This window comes from Heterodontus francisci, chromosome 17 (genome assembly GCF_036365525.1).
Source record: "Heterodontus francisci isolate sHetFra1 chromosome 17, sHetFra1.hap1, whole genome shotgun sequence".
Lineage (NCBI taxonomy): Eukaryota > Metazoa > Chordata > Chondrichthyes > Heterodontiformes > Heterodontidae > Heterodontus > Heterodontus francisci.
In genome coordinates, this window is record NC_090387.1 from 30,570,922 (window position 1) to 30,591,119 (window position 20,198).

General features: G+C 42.1%; 1 protein-coding gene across 1 annotated transcript in view; it reads left to right on the top strand.

The window, feature by feature from the left end:
- LOC137378580 (early endosome antigen 1) overlaps nucleotides 1–20,198 on the top strand; it is a 1,009,825-nt gene that overhangs the window by 781,545 nt on the left and 208,082 nt on the right. The window contains exon 27 of the mRNA XM_068048885.1: nucleotides 17,524–17,650. Coding sequence (XP_067904986.1) covers nucleotides 17,524–17,650 — 127 coding nt within the window. The remainder of the gene's footprint in view (nucleotides 1–17,523; nucleotides 17,651–20,198) is intronic.

Below are 20,198 nucleotides of genomic sequence, written 5' to 3' on the forward strand. Positions count from 1 at the left end.
CCCCCTCAGTATGTCCCCATCTGAACGTCTTGGTGCCGCTAGCATGCACTTAAATTGACAATGTGAGGTAGATGTATGGACATGCTGTGAGGTCATCTTGCATATATTCTAGTGCATAGAGAGTTTGTGCTTAAGCAACCAGCTACCTTACCTTACCAGACCGCAATAGATCAATGAACCTTTTCCTGCACCACACCCAGGTTCTTTTCATGTGCCCTCGCCTGCTGACCAGCATGGCCACCTCCATCCACGTCCTTTTGGTCTCGGGGGGGATTCCTCCTCCCTAAGGCTGGGTAGAAGACCTCTCTCCTCTCGGAGACAGCATCCATGAGAGCCTCCAGAGAGGCATTGGAAAAGTGGGATGCTGCTCAGGGACGCGTTCCCATGCCCACACAGGCCCTCCGAGCTCCCTGGTGATTCATCTGTATTGGCAACAGCGAGCTCAGTGATGGCTGCCACTTGCCTTTAATAATTGCAGTCAATTCCCTGTTCCCGCCCCCATAATGCTTCTGCCTCCTCTAATTGGCGCCAGACGCATTCCCAGGCCAATTACATGTTTAGCATTTAAAAATAGGTGCTTTGTTGGAACCCGGAGATGTTCCAATTGTCGGGGTCCCAACATGAAAACGAAAATCTGGCCCGTCGTCTCCACATTTTCATCAGTAAAACTGGCCACCAAATGCTCTCTTTGCTTTTCTATACCACATACTACTTTTGCACTCAGAAGCTCTAACCACTAAACCATATCCAGAATTTGAATACTGCTCTTGTATTTTTCCAGGAGGTTCTCCTGACAACTGTCCCATACTTCTGGACAGAATGTAAGAACGTAATGTAATAGGTATCTGATTTTTACCTCTAACCTCCAGCCTCACTCCTTGTTGCAATCTTTCTTCTTTCTCTATATTTTATCAGTACTAATGTGGTTATTTTTCCTCCTGTTTCCCTCCAGTTCCTCCCAAGCTCCAAAAACATTCTGTATATTTTCTTGCAACCTCACTGTGCTGAAACCACAGCTTAGTACCATTTCCTACCTCAATTAATTCATTCACAAGACCTCAAAACTGGTCACCGCACTACAGGAAAGATGTGATTAAGCTAGAGAGGATGCAGAAAAGATTCATAAGGATGTTGCCTGGTTTGGACGGTTGAGTTATAACGAGGCTGGGTCTATTTTCCCTGGAGCGAAGGAGGCTGAGAGGGGACATGATAGAGGTGTATAAAATTATGAGAGGCATAGATAGGGTAGATAGCCAGAGTCTGTTTCCCATGGTAGGGGTGACTAAAACTAGAGGGTGTAGATTTAAGGTGAGAGGGAGGAGGTTTAAAGGGGATCAATGGGCTAAATTTTTCACACAAAGAATAGTGGGTATCTGGAATGAGCTGCCAGAGGAGGTGGTGGAGGCAGGAACAGTAGCAACATTTAAGAGGCATCTGGACAGGTACTTGAATGAGCAAGGCATAGAGGGATATGGAATTAATGCAGGCAGGTGGGATTAGTATAGATAGGCATTATGGTCGGCATGGATACGGTGGGCCGAAGGGCCTGTTTCTATGCTGTACGCCTCTATGACTTGCAACTCCTAATCACTGCATCTCCTATTGTTTTCTTTTTTTTCTTTCCTATCCTCCTAAAAGTGTAGTTTGCTAGGGTACAGTTTCACAAGTAATAGATATCTGCACTACAAACATCCAACAGGCCTGGAAAGAAGTTACTGAGCTTGTCAAACCTTTTTGGACAGTGAGGTTGTGGAATATGCAACACAATACCACAATCTGTGAGACTTCACTGGGCAATACTGAAGCTAGTCGCCAGACCTATCCAGGCACCTACATCTTGTTTGAGGAGCCAGTTGTTTGCTCAATGGTCATCCTAATGGTGTCACAGCTCTGGTTGTACCTCAGTTTTTCAGGAAACATCGGACATGTATGGACGGGGTAACCCTCACTCCTGAGCAGCATCCTCTGATGTTCCTTATCAGCTGGAACAGTAGAAGAATGGTTGACTGGAGCAGGGTGAAGACAGCTGCCTGAAACCCAGTGTGCACCCATATGATTCTGTGGCAAGGATCACTGACCAGTTGGGCATTCAGGGAATGAAATCCCTTTCTGTTAATAAATGTTGCTGGCTGGTTTTCTTCTGCCTTGATTACTATGTGTGTACCGTCAGTGATTACTTGCACAAAAGAAACCAGCCAATGCAATTTTAACTTCACTACAGCCCTGTTACCACCAGGTGGGGGAAATTAAAATTTCCTCTCATGAGTCTGTGCACATCTCCATTATCTCAGTTCCTAACCTACTAATATCCAGGCTTGGGCTGATAAGTGACAGGTATCATTCTTGCCACATAAGTGCCAGGTAATGACCCCCTGACCTTCAGTGGAACCTCCATTGGTGATTCCCTCACTACTAACATCTTGGGGGTCACACTGACAAGCTGAACTGGACTGGCCTTATCAACACCAAGGCTACAAGAGTAGGGCAGTAGCTTGATACTATGTGACAAGTGGTTCCCCTCTTGATGTCTCAAAGTCTTTCTACCATCTCAAAAGCTCATGTTAGAAGTGTAATGGAATACTCACCACTTGCCGGGATGGGTGCAGCCGCAACAACACTCAAGAAGCTTGACACCAACCAGGACTGAGCAGTTCACTGTGGACTGCAGTATGTATCACTGCAGCAACTACCAAGGTTACTTCAATAGCAGCTCCCTCTCCTTAACCTCTGCCACCAAGAAGAACAAGAACACAAATATCATGGAACACCATCCCTTTCAAGTATCTTTCCCAAGTCACACACTATCCTTCCTGATTTGGATATATATCACTGTTCCTTCATGTCAGTAGGCCACTACCCTGAAATTCTCTACCGAACATCATTTTGGTAGCATCATCACAGCAAAGACTGCAGCTGTTCAAGGAGTACATCCACCAGCACCTACTCAGGGCAACTAGGGATGGGCAATAAATGTGTTCTTACCAGCATTACACACATCCAAAAAACAAATAAAAATTGTTCACATTTATAATGGAAACTGCTTACGTAAACTTGTCCTGCTGTAATTAAACTCATCAGCAGTGGTACTCTACCCAATAGATTTTATGAGTAATATCAGCAATTTTCTGCCATCACTTCCGGCAGATAGAAAAATCACCAACCATAAAATGGATAAACACACTTAAGTAAGACATTATCACCTCATTTCTGCTGTGAGTCAGTTGCACCCATATAAAAATGGGTGCCTAGAATTGCCATCTGGTGAAAAAAGGCAAACATAAATACCAAGAGCCCAGCAGATACTTTGAAACATTTCATAGAAAGCTTAACTTCAGCCAATTTTGATCAGTTTTTGTTTCTCGCTGCTGAAAACTGCTTTACTAACTACCTTTGTGCCTTCTGTTGTGGGACTCCCATTTCAGCCCCCATTATCGGTTCTGCATTAAAACTACCCCTGTAATTTTTTTTGGGGGGCGGGGAGAAGAGGAGGAACAAAGGAAGGAGGCCAGGCCAAGCTAGACAAGCAGCAGAAGGTACACACCACCAACCTCCAATTTCACCACCGCAACCCCGCACTCCCCCTTCCCCCACCCCATCTACACTGCCCGACACCATAATATAAAAAAATGAGCTGCTCATTTAAAGCAAAAAACGCTGAATATCCACATTAGATTTCTGGTACTAATCACACTATTATAACCAGACAGCAACATTAATTTCCCATTCTACTAAGTGGATTGTTTCCTTTCTAAAATTTCAATTAATGTTTAGTGCCCTTTAAATAAATGACATGGTAATTTTGAGTCATCTAGAGTTATGTTGTGTAAATTATTGATAGTTACGGACTGCAGTCAAAGTAGGATGACAAATGGATATGATCTTTCTCAGACATTCATGATTGAAGACTGATTGCATTGCATTTGGTTATTTCTTTACAATTTGGATATTATTCTCATTTGACAAGAATTAGTGCTTTTAAAAATGAAGTATTAGTCCACCCAATAAAAGGCATTAATGTGAAATGATGTTGACTAGCAGAACTGACAAATTGGTAGCATTACATTTAAAGAAGTAGTTCCATTTCTTTTAACAAGATTTACAGCATTCTGCTGATGCTTTTCATGTCTTGCGAATAAAGCTGATAGCATTACTTTAAGGAATATTCATTATTTTTTAACTGAGACAGTTATGAAGTGACTTGTGACATTGTCTCACAATAGTTTTGTGCACAATCTTAGCATTGCCATTTATTTATTATCTAATTATTAATTAGTAATATATTTTTATTGCTTTATCAACTTTCAGTATTGTTGATTAAATTGCCAGTCTTCAGATTAAAGTAACTGTAGAAAAAGATTGCTTTTTGCACTTTTTATGATGCTGTTCTTTAAATAGTCAGTGTTTCTTTTACTTATGGAGCTGGAATATTTATTGAAATCTATTTATCTAATATTAAAAGTCCTATAAGTTCTTGAGGCGGCGCCTGAGATGGCTTGGCCATGTGAGCCGCATGGAAGATGGTAGGATCCCCAAGGACACATTGTACAGCGAGCTCGTCACTGGTATCAGACCCACCGGCCATCCTTGTCTCCGCTTTAAAGACGTCTGCAAACGCGACATGAAGTCCTGTGACATTGATCACAAGTCGTGGGAGTCAGTTGCCAGCGATCGCCAGAGCTAGCGGGCAACCATAAAGGCGGGGCTAAAAAGTGGCGAGTCGAAGAGACTTAGCAGTTGGCAGGAAAAAAGTCAGAAGCGCAAGGAGAGAGCCAACTGCGTAACAGCCCTGTCAACCAATTTTATCTGCAGCACCTGTGGAAGAGTCTGCCACTCTAGAATTGGCCTTTATAGCCACTCCAGGCGCTGCTTCACAAACCACTGACCACCTCCAGGCGCTTACCCATTGTCTTTCGAGACAAGGAGGCCAAAGAAGAAAAGTCCAATACAAAGCACTCATTTCCTAAAACAATTTCTTGTCACTCTTTTTCCGTCACTCTATTTCTGTCATGCCTGTATATCTGCATAAAAAATACCTATTTATTATACTCATCTCCAAGGTAAGGTGTGGTGTTGTTCACAAAATGACATGTTTGAACACTGTAAAAATCAGGCATCTCAGCTGACAGTCACTCTCTGCTCCATCTCTCCCGCACCGCCCTGCTACATCTCCCCATTTTTCCTGTCCCTAGTGGCTCACTCTTCCCCCACCACCCAAACCCACCAACTCCCATTTGTTACGACCGAGGCTGGAGGAGTGCACTGTTTATTCTAGTTCCACTTCTCCACGGGTCACAGCATATATTTAATTTTTTTCCCACTTACCGATCCCAGAATAAAACACCCCAACCAGATTTCTTTAATAAACATCAAAATTATCAACTTATTATAAAACAAGTCATAACCAGTAATGAAGTAAAGCATAAACACGCAGATTGAAATATTACAGTTCCCCTTTTACCTTAGCCCCTCACATTCACACAAGCACACACTCACACACATACACATACACCGGTTAACCAGAAAAATAAAGGGATTTTTGTTTTTAGAGCTCTACATAAAACACTTGAGCTGAATACTTGCTCATTTTTGAAGGAACAGCAGATGAGATATGTTGTGTTCCAAAACTGGCACACAGTCTGGCCTCCGAGTACATGTAGACAGGTCACTGGGATCTTTTAGAACAGCTTTTAAACAAAAAAGGCAGAATCCACCAGAAAACCCTGAAGCTGCCTGAAGTTTGGAAACCGCTGTTCCCACTCCCAGCACCTGTCAGCTATGAAACTGACATTGCAATTTTGTATAAAAAACTGGATTGAATCCAGCAGTGAATCCCCTAAACGTACAACTGCCAATCACTCGGTTCACATTAAGAGTCAGATCTGAGGGCAAGAAGAGGAATAGTAAAGTGTGAAGAACTAAGACTTCAGAAGGCACAACAATCCAAAAGGTTTCAAGGCAAGTTGATAAGGTGGTTAAAAATACTTGTGGATTTCTTGGGTTTATAAATAGAGACATGGAACTTAAAGCAAAGAGATTATGTTACAACTTTATAAATCATTGGGTAGGCCTTAGCTGGAGTATTGTGTACAATTCTGGGCACCACACTTCAGGAAATATGTAAAGGCCTTAGAAAGGGTACAGATGAAGTTTACTAGGATGTCACAAAGGATAAGGGACTTCAGTTATGAGGAGAGATTGGAAAGGCCTTAGAAAGGGTACAGATGAAGTTTACTAGGATGTCACGAAGGATAAGGGACTTCAGTTATGAGGAGAGATTGGAAAATTTAGGACTGTTTTCCTTGGAACAGATAAGGTTAAGAGGTGACCTAATTGAGGTTTTCAAGATGATGAGAGGTTTTGACAGAGGAGACAGAGAAAAAATTATTCCCTCTGGCAAGTGGGCCAATAACCGGAGATCATAGATTTAAAATCATTGGCAAAAGATCTAGAGGTAAGATGAGGAGAATTTTTTTTTTCACTCAGAGTTGTCAGTTTCTGGAACGCTTTATCTGGAAAAGTAGTGAAAGCTGATTCCATGCATAATTTTAAAAGGGATTTGACACAGGGGTCAGCAACGTGTCTGCAACTAGGGTTTGTGGTAAAAATTTTGAGGTCCGTGACTGGTAATTTCCAATTGGCTTCTTCTTCCAGATCAGCTTTTAAACAAAAAAGTCAGAATCCAACAGAAAACCCTGAAGCTGCCTGAAGTTTGGAAACTGCTGCTCCCACTCCCAGCACCTGTCAGCTATGAAACTGACATTGCAATTTTGTCAAAAAAAACTGACCAACCACAAAGCTGCTTTGTTGAGCATTCCTGCTGTCTGCAACTGTCAGACAGAGAGAGAGGGGCAGAGAGATGGGCCAGGAGAGAGACAGGGGCAGAGAGAAAGGAAGGACAGAGAGAGGGGGCAGAGAGTGAGAGAGGGGGACAGAGCGAGAGAGGGAGGTAAAGAGAAAGAGGTGGGACAGAGAGAGAGGAGGACAGAGAAAACGAGAATAACACAAAAAGGTGGGGGGGACAACACAGAGAGGGGGAACACAGGGAGAGAAAGAGAGAGAGAGGATGGAGAGAGCAACCTGAGTGGGCAATGTAATTTAAAAGTTGTCTGTATCATATAATTACATTACGTTAAAAGTGCACCTTTGCTAACAGGAAATAGATTTGGCTCGGACATAAATTAATTAGTCTGGAGTACAACAGATAGTGACTAAACATTTTGTAACTGAATAATACATGCAATAACAACCGCTCAGCCTTTAGCAGAAAATCTTTTTGTTAATAATTATCTTGTCAGAGCTGAATCGGAATCAATAGTTATAGATTGAGATATAAACACAAGTGAATTTAAGAGGTTTGCTTTATTGGAGGAACTGAAGGGTGCTCTTTATTTGTAATTGTGTTTATCTAATTTTGTTGCTAAGCAATTGACATTTGTCCATGAGAGATTCAGTTATAACTGTATGTTAGAATTCAGGATCTAGTTTAACAGCCTGTCAAGATGAACTACTGTTAATCTCTCTGTCCATTCCTGCCCACTCTGCTTTTCTGTTTTACATGACTTTTCTAAAGTACTATCTGCTTCATCCTATAAAATTCTCCTGATTTAGAGATCACTGCCCTTTTCCTGGCTGCCCTGTCTTCAGACACATATTACAAGTGGGTGGAGATGTTGCACAAACATTGACTATTACAGGTTAAATTGTCTTGTGAAAACAGCAGTGTGGGAAATGGTCCGTCTTTCTATTGCTGATTTTTCTACTGCCTCACCTCAATAACAATCCTCTCTTGAGTTTCATGGTTTATTGGATGAATTTGCACTCCTAATACAGTGTGAGTCCACGGAGGTCATCCAATAATGTCCATCTACCACTCAGTGACATGGTGTTGCCAGCTCTATTCTGTCAACAAAAGTAATTCGCATTGGCATTGCATACTGTTTTGCTTGTTAGCTAGCTAATACAGTCGTGCTGCTCTCCATTGATGTTTGTACGCGTAGCTACTTTATTTATAGGGAGAAATTTGTTTTAAATCGCACTATGTTTTGATGGAATTAGATTGGCTATACACTTTACATGCAGATTAATTGCCTATGTCTGTGGCTGAGTCAATAATTTTGTCGAATGTCCGTGGTGCAACATGTTGGTGCCTATCCCTGGTTTGACAGCTACTTGAGCATAAGAAACTTACGTGGTTACAGACAAAAGGCGGGATGTGGGACTCAGCATGACTTCTCGTTCAAAGAGCCAGCAGAGGTACAATGCGCTGAATGTTGCTTTCTGTGTTGTAAGTTTTTATGATTCTGTATCCAAAAACACCATCAGCACCCTCTCAACACTACCACATCATAGGCCCTTCTCCAATAATTCCACATCTGTTTCTATGTTGTTACTTCTGTATATAAATCACGCTATCCACCTGATATTGCTGTCAGACCCCAATGATACCACTCCCAGCCACTGACATCCAACCTCTCACTTTCCACACCCTCTGAGATTGAGCCCCGCCATCATCCCACTACTCCCTATACCAAAACTACAGTCCACATCTGGAATACCCCAGCATCCCTTCCCAGCAATTCCATACTCCCATAAGGCCACCGCTAATACTCCTATACCCTGGAACCTCTTCTCCCACTACTCCCAGACCTAAGGACAACCTCCCAAAAACTCCTACTGCTTCCAGACCACTGGACCACTGTCCCAACATGACTAAACTTTCCTCTAGTACTCCACACCTTCTACTGTCTTCCTTATATCCTGAGCTTCAAAAAAGTCAGACATAAAACTGAGTACATAGTTCAACAAATATATTATAATAATCAAGGTTACTGATTTATATAATCACATAATCTGAGCCCAAAAATACTCTAACATTTGCACAATAATGTGTCATAAAAGCAAAATTTCAGTTCTCCAATCTCAATAAATCAGTGGGCATAATCATGTTACACAGAATATATTTTCCTGACTTATCTTGAAATCTCTTCTAATAGGTCGAAAATCTTGCATCCTATAAGTGTAACTTATTTCCTGCTGTCATTCTTTCCTGGTAGTTTCTGTTATTTTTAGTAGCATTTATTCAGCTTATCTTTAATGCCTTTATCCCATGTTGTAACTGAAAAACATTCAAGTGCCAATATATCCAAATGGATTCATATAACAGTCTTCTTCCATTGGTTCCCATTGAAACTGAAAGAAGAATCACTGGAATCAGGTTGGCTCAGTTTTAGCTGTCTCATCTCTGAGTCAGAAGGCTGTGGGTTTGAGCCCTGTTTGAGCACATAATCTAAGATGATGTTTCAGTGCAGTACTAAAGACATGCTGCAATATTGGAGTTGCCACCTTTCAGATGAGATATTAAAACATCTGTTCAGGTGGATGTAAAAGATCCCATGGCAACTTTGCAAAGACGAAGTGTCTCCTGGCCAACCTCTCAACATTACTAAAACAGATCCATTTCATTGCTGTATGTGGAACCTTGCTGTGCTCAAGTTAGCTGCTCTGTTTCCCAATGAAAGAACAATGATTATACTTCAAAAATAATTCATTGCTTGTAAAGTGCTTTGAGATCTCCTGAATATCTCAAACTTTAATAAGATGCATCCCATAATAAGAATTAAAGCTTTGTAAAAACAATTTTTTGAGTGTACTATAACACTTGATGGAAACAGCTAATGAGAGTGATCATTTACTTGCACTAGTCCATCATAAGAATAATGAGTGCATCACTGAAATTAGCAAGCTAGCATTAGTGTGAAATTCCAGGATGAGATTATTCTTGTACTGTATGTGAAAAAATGTACTATTACAGTCAGAGTCAACACTAATCAAAAAATTATGGTATGAAAGGAATCAATGAATATAAATTAGGTAGAAACAAAAACTGACCTAACAATGAACTGTGGAACAAAAATGATTTGCAGGAGACTGGTAGTTAGTTAATAACAACAAGCATTTAAATCATGCCTTTAATGCAGGAAAACGCCCCAAGACGCTTCACAGGAGTGGAATCAGACAAAAAATTGACACTGAGCCAAAGGAGGAGCTATTAAGAGGAATAATTAAAAGCTTGGTCTAAAAAGTAGGTTTTAAGGAAGGTCTTAAAGGAGGAGAAGGGAGATGGGGAGGATTAGGGAGGGATTTCCAGAGCTTAGGGAGTTGAATGCACAGCTCATATGGCAAAGAGAGTAGAAGATGCATAAATGTCCAGAGTTGAAGAGACACCAAGTTCTTGGAGTACGGGTGGGTGGGAGATGTGTGCCATTCTGGCCTGAGTGTTTATGATGCACAACTCAAAGTTCTGGCTGCTGCTTCATTCTTTTGCTGCTTTCCAGATGGCAGTTGATATCTCTTAGATGATTGCTGCTGCAATTTGTCATTGTATAGAATGTAGGCCTGCTACATGCGGACTTAATTACTACTGGGCACAACTTGGAGGATTTCCATGGAACCAGGCATCTCACCAGCCCCACCTCCAAAAGTGACCTCACAATGGAGGGGGCAGGCGGGCATCAGAGTTTCTGAATCAGGCCAGGAAGTGGAAAAAACAGGATCCATTCCAAATTCCTTCTTCCAGCCCAGGTTATGCTAAATTTATAACTGCTGCAGAATTTAAAATGTCTTTAATATTTGACTAAACAGACTTTCATCATTTGTTTTTAATCTAGTGTCACATTTTCTTCAGTTCAAAAAAACAGGTAAATTGGCAGTTCTTATTCATAATTTACAATTTACACAATTGCAGAAATAGACTTTTTTTAAATATCCAATTCCCAAGAATGCAATTTTGCCAGCAGTAATGTAAAAGTAGCATCCAATTTTAAAGCACCTATGAAAATGTCATTTTAACACTTTTCAAACTGCTAACAATGAACTTAGCTGGTTTAAATGTCGAGAACTTCATTCATCCAACTTTAACATTGACAAAAATATCATGTGAGTGTCACTGAATGTAACTGTTGGCCAACTTAAAAATTCCCATGTCAAGGAAATTTCAATCTCCCTGAGCCAACCATTATTCTGATAACATTTTTGTTACTGAGATATTGGAAGTAGCTTGATTAACACCTAATAGTACTAAATTATACACTTAAGCCATTTTAAATGATGACTAATTGAGCTTCCATAGTATTTCCTTCAGGCAATTTTGAAATATATTTACTATACTGTATAAATTGTACTATGCATTTACTTGCTGATTAAATGCTGAAATACCTGTTCACCCAGTCTTTCTCTTCATTCCCTCCTCTTCCTCATTGACTCCTGTTTTTTGATACTTCCTGCAACTTAATTTTAACTAATATATTCTAAAAAAGAGACGTGCTGTCAGAGCTCTTCATCTTGCACTCATTGGCACAGATGCAAGAATGCCAAATCTGTCCTGATGGGTGTGAGACGAAAAGCTTCGACAGCATGTCTCTTTTCTCAGCAATACTCAAGTTCTGTGCTACCAAGTGACTAATAATATTGAAAGAATCTCAGCCATCTCTGGGATGGAAGCCCTAAGAGATGAGAGAGAGTTGAGAAGTTTCCTTGGTTTGATACAATACATGAGCTCCTTTATTCCGCACATGTCGGAACACACAGCAAACCTGCAGGAGCTGATGAAAGATGTAGAGTACAAATGATCAGAGTCACATGACAGGAGTTTCAACAAACTCAAAAAGGTAGCATGCAAGGAGACAAGTCTGTCATACGAAGACAGAAAGAAACCTGTCACTGCAAGTAAATGCTTCTGTAAAAGGATTGGGAGCAGCCCTGGTACAAGAGGGAAAGCCAAGAGCATTTGCATCCAAAGCCTTAACATCAGCTGAGACAAGATATGCCAACATAGAAAGAGAGCTTTTGGCAGTCATGTATGGATGTGAGCGGTTCCACACATATCTCTATGGGAGAAAGCTCACAGTGGAGAGTGATCATCGTCCACTGGAGCAGATCTACAAGAAAAATCTATGGAAAGCACCAGCAAGATTGCAGAGGTTACTCTTGAGGCTTCAGAGTTACAATTTCACACTGAAACATAAGTCAGAAAGAGAAATGGTGCTTGCAGACATCCTATCGCAGTTGTCACCACAGGAGAAACACGAGATAGAAGATCTAGGTGTAAAGATTCATCATCTAGTGAATGTAACACCACTGAAACCTGGTCAAATTGGAGATGAGACCGGCAAAGACAAGGAGTTACAGATGCTATCTCAGCAAATGATCCAGGGATGGCCTGATAAGATACAGCACACACAGCCAGCAATATGGCATTACTGGTCTATCAGAGATGATATCTCGCTAGAAGATGGTGTTCTGCTGGCCGGATCCAGAATAATCAAACCCAAAACAATGCAGGAAGAACTTCTCCAAAAGATACATGAAGGCCATATGGGAATGGAGAAGTGTAAGCTCAGAGCCAGATCAGCTGTGTACTGGATAGGCATATACAAAGATATCAAAAATATGGTATCTACATGCAATGTATGCCAGAAGTACAGAAACACACAGCAAAAAGAGATGATAGCTACTGAAGTACCACCCAGACCATGGTATACTGTAGGAGTCAATTTATTCACACATAATCAAGAATGGTATCTCAAAGTCGCAGACTACGACTCAAAGTTTATCCGGAAGGGAAAGACTTGAGAGCCATAACAATCAACTCAGCAGTACAAGTTGTGTTCGCTGAGCAAGGGATTCCTGAAAGGTTAATATGTGACAATGGCACCCAGTTTACATCCAGAGAATTTAAGGAATTCGCTGACCCATATGGGTTCAACACCTTCACCGCATCACCACACAACCCACAGAGACACGGAATTATAGAAAGACACGTTCAGACGGTCAAAAGAACACTTGTGAAATGCCAAGAGATGAAGGACGACCCAAACCTGGTCTTATTGTCACTCTGATCCACACCTCTCAAGGCTGACAAGACATCACCTGCAGAGCTGTTGAATGGAAGAAAATATAAGACTACTCAGCCAAGCAAAATACATCCTTCAAGTGACCAGGAGGAAGTGAGACAACAAATCGCTGAAGCACAGGGAAGAGGAGAGCAACACTTCAACATGTATGCTAAATCCCTACCCGAGCTATTGAAAGGACAAATTGTGCATGTCCAGGATCCAATCATGAAAACCTGGAGTCCAGCAAATGTTGTTGGTGAAGCTGAGACCCCAAGGTCATATATCATTGAGACTGGAACTGGTAACCAAATGAGAAGGAACAGAATCCATATTCGACCTATACCTGAGCTGGAACAACAGAAAAGACCACCAACAACACCGGAAACGTCACTATCCAGCGAGACAATATTAACAGCATCACCATCAAGTGACACAACATCGCCTGTACAGCGTGTCAACTCAACACTGAGAGCAACAAATGCCAAATCTACAGGATGGAGGCACAGTATCTTACCACCCAAGCGATACCGTGAATAATATTTTTTAGAAAAGAATACACGCTATAAAAGACTCTAAAAAGAGGGTCCGATTATTTCCAAAAGTCGGTTGATAATCTTCTTTAGTTATATTGCCAGTTATATTGATATAGGGGTATTATGTTTTAAAGAAAGAGGGATGTTATATATTGTTATACTATCTGTAAAGTGCTCGGATCTATTTAGCTAGGAACTAGTTGTTAACTGTAAGTGTTCCAGTGAGGCCACATTCACGGCTGGAGGCATGTGATATGTAACACAAAACCAATTTCACCAGTCCTACAGCAGGCAGCATGGTGGCTGAACAAATGAAAAGTTCAAGCCTTTCCAAGTTTCAAGTGTGATTATTTTCAACATCTGGGAATCAGGAAACAACAAGAAGACGTAACAGTGATTTATAAAAGTTGAGCATAACTTTGTTGCTTCTATTCCTCTGTTTATAAAGCCAAGGATATTTATTTTAGCAGCTTTATCAATGTGGCCTGTCACCCTCAAAGATGTGTGTTCATGAACAACCCCCAGGTTTCTCTCTTGCTGCACCCCCTTTAAAATTGTACCATTTAGTTTAGATTGCCGTTCCTCATTCTTCCTTCTCAATTTCACCAGTCTCTCTACGTTCTCCTGAAATCTGCTGCTATTTTCCTCACTATTTACTACATTTCCAATTTTTGTCTCAACTGCAAACTTTGAAATTGTGCCTCCTGTACCTACGTCCAGTGCATTACTATATATTTGCGACTCCTCAGATACTGAGGCAGTCCGTCTAGAAATGCAGCAAGACCTGGACAATATCCAGGCTTGGGCTGGTAAGTGGCAAATAACATTCGTGCCACACAAGTGCCACGCAATGACCATCTCCAGCAAGAGAGAATCTAACCATCTCCCCTTGACATTCAATGGCATTATGATCACTGAATCCCACACTATCAACATCCTGGGGGTTACCATTGACCAGAAACTGAACTTGGAGTAGCTATATAAATACCGTGGCTACAAGAGCAGGTCAGGGGCTAGGAATCTTGTAGCATGTAACTCACCACATGACTTGCCAAAGCCTGTCCACCATCTACAAGGCACAAATCAGGAGTGTGATGGAATACTCTCCATTTGCCTGGATGGGTGCAGCTCCAACAACACTCAAGAAGCTCGACACCAGCTAGGACAAAGCAGCCCACTTGATTGGCACCCCATCCACAAACATTCACTCCCTCCACCACCGACGCACAGTGGCAGCAGTGTGTACCATCTACAAGATGCACTGCAGCAACGTACCAAGACTCTTTCGACAGCACCTTCCAAACCCGTGACCTCTACCACCTAGAAGGACAAGGGCCGCAGTTGCATGGGAAAACCACCACCTGCAAGTTCCCCTCCAAGCCACTCACCAACCTGACTTGGAACTATATCGCCGTTCCTTCACTGTTGCGGGATCAAAATCCTGGAACTCCCTTCCTAACAGCACTGTGGGTGTACCTACCCCACATGGACTGCAGCAGTTCAAGAAGGCAGCTCATCACCACCTTCTCAAGGGTAATTAGGGATGGGCAAGAAATGTTAGCCTTGTCAGCGATGCCCACATCCCATGAACAAATAAAAAAAAATTGGTCCTAATACCAACCATCAAGGGAAAGTCACTTTATATTTCCCCGTGACTGCTGCAACAGGTTTATTCCTCTCTTTTTTGAACAGGGGTGTTGTCTTTGGGAAGAGTATCCTCTATCAACAATTTTTGCTAAAGTGAATTTTGCTATCTCTTCAAATGTTGGGGTGCAGGCCAGAGGACCCAAAGTACCCTTCAGGCTGCCAGACATGCTTCTGCTAGTTCTCTTTTCCTCCATACATATCAGCTCAATGGATACCTAGTGGTGCTAATAAAAGTAACTCAGTTCAAAACAAATAAATAACAGCAACTGGCATTGAGGCTCATGAAACCCTCAATGCTAGCTGGAAACAATAAAAAAATAGATAAAGGGTCTTTAAAAGGTCTAATGTACTTACTTTGAAGGTGTATTTAAATGTAATTCAAACACCATCCCATCTGCAGGTCTGCCTGATGCCTTGTTCCCACCAGTTTTCATTAGAATACTGGAGATTTGGCATTGGGCACATCCCTGAGGTCAAAAATGGCAGTTTACCACATTTACGTGTTCAGCCATCTTGGACAATGCTTCCCTGTCAGTGAGGTGGGGCACTTTTCTCGTATCTGATGGAAATAAAATATTCTCCCCATTACTTCTTAAACTGAAGCCTTCAGGGCATTAATAGAGATATCTCCTACTTGACAATTTTTGCATTCCAAACTAGAAGCAGTGTTCTGACGCACCCACCCATTCTCCACCAGCCCCCCGGGCCCCCCCCCCCCCCCCCACCGCCCACCCACCACCTCATCATAAGAAGTGTAGGTCACCAGGAATGGCATCAGGCCAGTGCAAAATCTCTTCCCCCAATGGACATATTGTCCAATTAGCAACGTGCTGAGAACTAGCCCATCAAATTTAAATGAAGCATGAACCTGAAAAATGTCTGCTTCATGTCAACATCATCCTGCAAATAGCATGAACACCACACCCATTTCATGCTTGTTTAGGTCCTGAATTTTTGGCCCAGTTCCCAAAAAGAAAAGTAATTTGTATCAACCAAAAGGCATTTTGCCAAACTTAACTCAGAAACTGTTACAATATTTAAGCATTACTCTCCCAATTTATTACATCAACTGAATTATCAATTGGAGTGTTGCTTTATAAACACTCCCGGATATCCATTATTCTCAATGTACTGAAATAACAAAATATTTTGCAATGGTTTATACCACTAGATTCTTGGTATGGTTGCTGCTTATTACACATCCATGTTAGATACTGAAGCCAAATACAATTACGGTAAACGCATTCATACAAGCTCATGTTCCTCATACGTGGAATCTTACCAACTGAATTAAATGACCTTACATGGATCATCAGCTACATACTGGCTAAAATAAATATTTCTTTTCTATCTTCTGAAATGAATGAAACAGGCAGAAAATCCGCATTCATTCTGTTAAGGGTGTCAAATAAATGCTTGAATATTTTAATAAGTGTTCTTCATTATTATCATTGAGTTACCTCAGATTAATATATACTAGCTACACTCAAGAGCAGTACATCAGATTCTGAACTCCAGTCATGTAATGGCAATAAATATGAGTGGTGTTCATTGAATTATGTAGGACAGGTCCATACTCATTACGAATATCTCTTCGAAAACCCGTAAATTTTTAGCATGCTGCATCCAGGCGAAGATGCTGAATAGGTCAGGGGTCACAAGCTGAACTACTTTGTCACACAATGCCAGTCATCCACAGTTGACAGAGATGGTAACCCCTGCTGACACTGTTTAACTGCTGCTTTGTGAGATTAATTTTCACTTCAATTATAATCTTCTTTCTTTTGACATCTGAAATCATTTTTTTAAGAAACCAGATCAATTTTATTTATTCAACAAAAAAGGACAAAATTATTGTTTAATAGTTGAATCTGTTTTCTGGTAATTCAAAGCCACATCATTTTGTTTTCAGTAACATTCCATCCACCTCATGTAGTTTGTTCAGTGTGGTAGGGGAAGAAATTGATCCCCATTACCACCAATTTCTGAGTTGGGACCATCTGCCGGGCACAGTTACCCCCAGAAGTGCACTGGTTTCCAAATGAGCAGTCAGTGACTTCCAAGTGCTGGTGCATCCACCAAAAACTGATATTTTGTGGTTAAGCTCCTCAGTAACGATGACGACAAGCAACATTGTTCTTGCCAGGTAACCAAATAACCCATCTTCCCAAAATAAGCAAGCCGTGCACAAACAGGGACTTGTGGAAATAAAGGGTAGAATAATATTTACTCCATTATGTTTATATAGCAACAGATAGGTAGCCTAAGGGTACACTAGGAAGAAATAAATAACAAATAATGGGGGAAGGGTGTAATTTGCAATTATATATTTTTTAATTGTTTTAAAATCTGGATCATAAACATTGTTTCTCTCCAACAGTTATGCGATTATTACCTGAAAATGCTTTATTAATATGACTGATTAAATCATCCCTTCATTGTGCTTCCAGGATCTTGCACAAGTCAATGTTCAGAGTTCTCAGTTTGCTCAGGAAGTCAACAATTATCAGGCAATGGTGCACAAGATGAACATGCAGTTAACCTCTGTTACAGACCAAAAGAATAATGGTATTAAAGGTAATATATTTATTATAAATTTGGGGTGAATAATATCATCATTGATAGTGTTTTAATATCTTATAAGCATATAGTTTACTTTTTCTTTGTATAAGGAGGAAGGCATTTGAAAGACTATGGGGCGGATTTTAACTCCAAGCAGGTTTCTGGTGGGAAACCACTCCAGCGAGTTGATTTTCCGCTGGCCCAAGGTAGCAGGAGGCCAAGGAAATTTTAATCGCTGGGCCTTATTTAGATGCCGCCAATTCACTTCCTGCTCAAAATGGGCAAGAAGAGGATGGAGAGCAGCTGATGAAGATCATGTGGCACTTGGCTCCTGATTGGTTTCCTAGTAAGTTTTTTTTTATTTCCAAAATATACTTTATTCATAAAAATCTGTAAAAATTACATTGCCAAACAGTTTCCAAACAGCACCAAAAAATACAAACATTGCAAGGGAGATCAGTTTCCTTCAATACTGTCATGAGTTTCTTCCCAACCCTTCCGTTTCACAATTGTCATGTCAATTACAGTTTTACATTTACAGCAATTCAGAATATTAACGATACAGTTCGAGGGGTTTCCCATGGATCCAGCCCCTCAGTCCAGCTTGGTGGGGGAACCTTACACCGTGGTCTTTCCCCATTGAGCCTTTGCTGCGGCTGCCTCAAGCTTTAGTGCGTCCCTCAGCACGTAGTCCTGGACCTTGGAATGTGCCAGTCTGCAACATTCGGTGGTGGACAACTCTTTGCGCTGGAAGACCAGCAAGTTTCGGGCAGACCAAAGGGCGTCTTTCACCGAATTGATAGTCCTCCAGCAGCAGTTGATGTTTGTCTCGGTGTGCGTCCCTGGGAACAGCCCGTAGAGCACAGACTCCTGTGTTACAGAGCTGCTTGGGATAAACCTTGACAAAAACCACTGCATCTCTTTCCACACCTGCTTTGCAAAGGCACATTCCAGGAGGAGGTGGGCGACCGTCTCTTCCCCACCACAGCCAACGCGGGGGCATCGTGCGGAGGGGGCGAGACTTCGGGTGTGCATGAAGGATCTGACGGGGAGGGCCCTTCTCACCACCAGCCAAGCTACGTCTTGGTGCTTGTTTGAAAGTTCTGGTGATGAGGCATTCCGCCAAATGACTTTGACGGTCTGCTCGGGGAACCATCCGACATGATCCACCGTTTCCTTTTCCCGTAGGGCCTTGAGGACATTCCGTGCAGACCACTGCCTGATGGACCGGTGGTCAAAAGTGTTTTCCCGCAGAAACTGCTCCACGAAGGATAGGTGGTACGGCACCGCCCAACTGCATGGAGCGTTCCGCAGCAATGTGACCAGGCCCATCCTTCGCAACACCGGGGACAGATAGAACCTCAGCACGTAGTGACACTTGGAGTTTGCGTACTGGGGATCTACACACAGCTTGATGCAGCCGCACACGAAGGTGGTCATCAGGATGAGGGCCACGTTGGGTACATTTTTCCCGCCGTTGTCCAGAGATTTGAACATCGTGTCCCTCCGGACCCGGTCCATTTTAGATCCCCAGACGAAGCGGAAAATGGCTCGGGTGACTGCCACGGCGCAGGAGTGGGGTATGGGCCAGACCTGCGCCACGTAGAGCAACAACGTGAGCGCCTCGCACCTGATGACCAGGTTCTTACCCACAATGGAGAGAGATCGCTGCCCCCACATGCCCAACTTTTGTCGTACCTTGGCTACTCGCTCCTCCCATGTTTTGGTGCACGCCCCGGCCCCTCCGAACCATTTCCCCAGCACCTTCAGGAAATCCGACCTGACGGTGAAGGGGACAAAGGATCGGTCAGCCCAGTTTTCCTAGTAAGTGACAAGGAGACAGTTTAGTGCGGGGGTTTCCAGAGTCTGAGGGAGGGTAGGCCACAGCTTCCCTTGTAGGTCAGGAGGAGCACTCGTGCTCCTTCTGGCCCCACAAAGGAAAGTTTTAGACTTACCTTATGTCCTCATACCAGCTGCAGACCTGCTTCTGCCTAGCAGGAAAGCTGCAACGGCTTCCCCGCTCAGGTCCCAGTTAGAATTGCATCAGAATAATTGTGATGTAATAGGATGCCAATTTGCATAAATGTATGAGGCTCCAGCTTGCTTTAAGCAGTTACCTCCTCCACTTGAAAATTTCTGCAAATGGTCAGGATCTGAGCAGATAGTAAGCCTGTTGATTGTTATCTGTCAATCTGGCCACTATCCACCAGGCATGTAGTGTTAAAATCAACCCCTTTAATAAAAGCAAAATACTGCAGATGCTGGAAATCTGAAATAAAAACAGAAAGTGCTGGAAATACTTAGCAGGTCAGGCAGCATCTGTGGAGAGAGAAACAGAATACTTCATGTCTGTGACCTTTCATCAGAAATTTCTGTTCTGATGAAAGATCACAGACCTGAAATATTCTGTTTCTCTCACCACAGATACTGTCAGACCCTTTAGTGTGATTTCTATTTCATCGCCTTGCTTCAACTAACTAAACTTTAAAAAATTAAAAATAGAAACAGCAAATGCTGGAATTACTCAGGAGGTCAGGCAGAAGCTGTGGAGAGAGAAAAACAG